At 58.7% G+C, this 4,307-nt stretch overlaps 1 protein-coding gene across 1 annotated transcript in view; it reads right to left on the bottom strand.

The window, feature by feature from the left end:
* WWP2 (WW domain containing E3 ubiquitin protein ligase 2) overlaps positions 1-4,307 on the bottom strand; it is a 31,459-nt gene that overhangs the window by 19,532 nt on the left and 7,620 nt on the right. The window contains exon 4 of the mRNA XM_017741359.1: positions 3,567-3,707. Coding sequence (XP_017596848.1) covers positions 3,567-3,707 — 141 coding nt within the window. The remainder of the gene's footprint in view (positions 1-3,566; positions 3,708-4,307) is intronic.

The following is a 4,307-nucleotide window of genomic DNA, read 5'->3' as shown; positions in this document are numbered from 1 at the left end:
ACCTTAAGAATTCATTCCTGTGAGCGAGGAGGGGGACAGGGCAGGAGGGGAGACACTGCCATCCCAAATCTGGGGGGCCTGGGGAGCAGAGGCAGAGCCCAGGCAGCAACCATGGAGGGTAAAGACTGCAGGGACAAGGACATCAGTTTCTCCCAGCCAAAATCTACCTTAAAAGGGCAAAACCCACAAACTGTCCCCAAGTCTCAGGGCTGGCACTGGGAGGGGAAAGCAGCTTGGCAGCGACAGGGCACAGATCAGTCATGCCACTCACAGCAGCTCCAGCAACTGGAACCCTCCCACTCACTCCAAAGCTGCTCTCCTTGGGGAGCGGCTCATGGCAGGACTGGGACTGGGAGGAGACATGGGAAAGCAGGAGATGGTTGTTGAAAATAGATTAGATGAGAGCCATGGGCAGAGCAGGAGCTGCTGTGGCCACTTCAGTGTGCCCCCAGGAGGGCAGCCCCAGCCAGGGGCTCCTCACACAGTGAACTCACACTGGAACCCCGGCTGCCCCCCAGCCATGGCTCTGTGCTGGGGTTTGCTTTGGCCACCCGCACCCGGGAACATGGAGCAACTGTGGGTACAGAAGAGGCTCCTCTTCCCCCATCAGGAGGTGAAGGTGGTCCCTCACTGATGTGGCTCAGCAGGGCATACTGGTAACTACCCACCTTCCAAAAGCTGGCTGGGACCTGCCCCACAATTCCCCCCATGGTGAGGCCAGAGGCAGCACAGCCCCTGGAGCCCTGGCCAGAGGGGAACAGGCAGGTGGCAGCAGGCTGTCCCACTGGGAGCAGCCTCTCCGGCATGGGATGGATCTGGCCCCTGCTCTCCTCAGCACAGATGAGCTCAGAAGTGCCCAGAGAGTTTTTAGAAACCAAAACAGGATGTTTCCAGGCTGCCAGCCGGCAGCACAGGGTTACCAGCCTGAATTAGCCAGCCCGCCGCCCAGCCCAGCCCTCCTACGAGTGCTCCCATCTGGGCATTGTCTTTTAATAGACACTGGAAACAAACCCAGCAAGGCCACAGAGCGTGGCGGGATGGGAGTGTGTGCTTAAAATAGGAGCAGGGAAAAAACCAGGCAGAGCACGGATGGGAACAAACAGTGGGGTGGGGTGGAGCGGGGTGTGCGGATGACAGCCCCTCTCCCACGCTGGGGGCAAGACCCTGCTGTCCCCCATCGACTTGGGGACTTGGTGGCTGCCCCATTGCCCCTCCTGGGCTGGGGCAGATGATGCCAAAGAGCAAAGTGGCATCAGCCAGGTGACATCAACATTTCTTCTCCCCCTTCTGCCAAGGCAGGGTCCCCTCGCTACAGTGGCCAACACGGACCCCAGCCAGGAAACCCAGGAATGGCCAATTCCTGCAGCTGAGTTGGCCAGAAGCTCCCTTGTGAGATGCAGCAGAGGTGGCAGCATGTCTCGGTCCGAGAGCCAGCGCTGGCTGTGGGGAGCAGTGCACGACCTCTGGGAAACAACTGGGAGAGCACCAGTGCCATGCAGGCAGTGAGAGCACAGCTCCCAAAACACAGAGCTGAGAAATTCCCCCTGTCCCTGCCAAGGTGGAAGGAGGCAGCCACATCCCCCAGCACCCAAATGGGAGAATCAGGGAATAACTTGGGTGCATAGAGATCTGAAAGCTCATCCCGTTCCACCCCCTGCCACGGGCAGGGACACCTTCCACTATGCCAAGTTGCTCCAAGCTCTGTCCAGGGATGGGGCAGCCACAGCTCTGGGCACCCTGTGCCAGGGCCTCAACAAACAGGGGTTGTGGCACCCATGGCCCCAGCTCTCAGCCAGAGCTCCTTCTCTCCCTGCACAGAGGGCTGTGGAATTTCACACCCAACCACCAAGATTAGCAGCAAATCCCAAGATGACATTTGTTCAGGAGAAGAAAGAGAAGCCCTGACCAAGCAATTTCCCTTGCAGGGACAGTGTAGAAATAGCTGAGGAGCAAAGAATGACCCTTTTCTTCCCATCCTACCACCGAGTGACTTTGCCAGCATCCATCACCAAGCCCAAGAAAATAAACACGGCTCTGTGTATAAACACAGCAACCCATCAAACAACATTCCCAAGTGCAAGGGACCCACAGTCCACTCTGGAGCAGGCAGCTGCCTCCACTGTGGGTATGCAGAGCAGTGCTCTGCCCCACAGAGCAGCACCACATCAAACTGAGCAGGTATGCCCAGAACAACCCCAAATTCAGGTAAGAGCAGCATGGATTGAGAACTAGCTTGAAGTTTCCCATACCAGGGCAGCCATGGGATTTGACTGATCGCAGGCACACCTGGCAGGTGTCTGAAGGTGCCCTGCACAAGTCCTGGCCAGGCCTCACCACACTCATGGTGACACCTGAAGCAGAAACTCCTCACAGTCGACGGGAAACCAGCGGGGAATGGGCCACAAGCAGTGCCCGGGCTCAGCCTCCCAAACTAGAATTTTCTTTGCAGGTTTTCTAGCACCTCCTGAGAGCTGCTAAGTGCCTGCCAAGCCCAGCTCAGTCAGGTCACCGAGCACTTCCCACCCCTGGGGAGGCTTTAACACCTGGACAGCAAGAATCAACAGGAGCAGCCACCACAAAGGGGCATGAACTGTGTTCACAACCTGCTCCCAATTTCCATCCCTCTCCCTCCTCGGGTGGGAGATGGACACACAACATGGAAAGACAGGGTCACTTTTTGAGCCAAAAACATCAACTCTGGTGTGTGCCCAGCAGATGAAGAAGGAGCAGAAGACCTCAAGGTGTGGAGCTTGTAGCTGAGAGCGCTCCTGAGCCTGGGCCACGCAGAACCTCCCACGGGCAGGCTGCAGGCGTCCTCTCCACAGCCACACTCCTACCCAGAACATCTGTACAGGCTGCTGGGCCACTGCCATGCTCTGGAAATATAAATAGGTGTTAAATTCAACTCTCTGTTGACAGTGTGACACGTCTCTCAATAACCACAGCTCCAAAAGGAGCAGCACTGAGCCACTCCAGCCCAGCAAGGAGGCAGGGCAGGGCATGGAGCCAGGTGCAGGATGGCCTGCTGCCCAAGCATCTCACTTCCTTTGGAAGCAGCTGTTATTTCCCTGCAGCTCTGCTCCTCCTGCTCTGCCTGGACCTTTGGAAGCATCTCCCTGTGGCCAATGCCTGGAGGGACATTGTGCTTCCCAGCCTGGTCAGAGCTGTGCTTGAGGGAAGAGCTGGGGTTCCTGTGATCCCCATTTGAAGGGACCCCACTTTGCTGGTTTGTCTGGTCACAGCTTGCCCCACTCCTAGAGAGACCATTCTTTCAGCTGCCAGTGGAGCAGCTGGTGGAAACTCTCTGAGCCATCAGAGACCTGATATTCCTTAAGAGACCCACACTTTGGGAGAGGCTCAGGCCAGCCACAGCCCAGCTGTACAGTCACCCCTCTGCACTCCCAGCTCTGCTGTCCCCCAGCTCAGGCCCCCCCTGCTCCACACCTCCCGTGTGCTGCGCGACAGGGGCTCACTGGGAGATCTGGAGCAGGATGCACAGCACAAGGACAATCCAGACAGAGCCACAGCAGCCCCTCAGTAATGGACACACGGCATAGGACCCTCACCTTGGTCTGCTGCCAGAGCAGTTGGTACTGGGAGGTTGGTGCCAGCCCTCCGTGGCCACAGGTGTGCTGGTGGGGTCCCGTCCAGGCACCTGGGACCCTGCATGGGGGAAGAACAACGGGTAAAGAAAAGGACTGAACCACCTATAGATCTACCCTCCTTCCCTCCCTCCCACTTTCCAGAAAGGAGCCCCAAAAGCACAACAGCCTCATCCCTTGTAGGACAGACCCCCAGCACCCAAGGACCCCCCACCTCACACTGGGGTGCTCTCCTCACACCACACAGCCTGGCACTGCCTGGGACCCCAGCATTCTGTAGCTCCAAGCAGAACACAGGACTCTGCAGAGCTGGCAGTACCGGGAGAGTGCTGCATCCACAACTCCCAGATGTCACAGGTTTTGTCTTCCAGCGACAAAGAGGAGCCAAGGGAAAGCAATGCACCAACCCTTGTTCTGTACAAGCTTTGCTCCCCTGGCAGCCCCGAGAGAGCAGCCACCAGCCCGTGACCCCACGCACGCTCTGCCGTGGGGAGCTCTCTGTGAGTGGACCAGCAGACACCATTTCCCCAGCCCTCACGGCCAGCGAGGGAAGGGGCTGACCCGCATGGAAGGCTGGAGGAGGGCCTGGACAAGGGCCGCTCCTCCCAGGCCGGCTGCTGTGAGCCTGTCGATGCTCCCATTCCGCTCCAGCCACGCGCCCGCGGGAGGCCCCAGGGCTGGGGGCCCCGCGGGGGCGGGGGGGAG

Source organism: Corvus brachyrhynchos, unplaced genomic scaffold (assembly GCF_000691975.1).
Source record: "Corvus brachyrhynchos isolate BGI_N302 unplaced genomic scaffold, ASM69197v1 scaffold365, whole genome shotgun sequence".
NCBI lineage: Eukaryota > Metazoa > Chordata > Aves > Passeriformes > Corvidae > Corvus > Corvus brachyrhynchos.
Note: the sequence above shows the minus strand (reverse complement) of the source record. Positions and strands in the feature narration are given on the sequence as shown.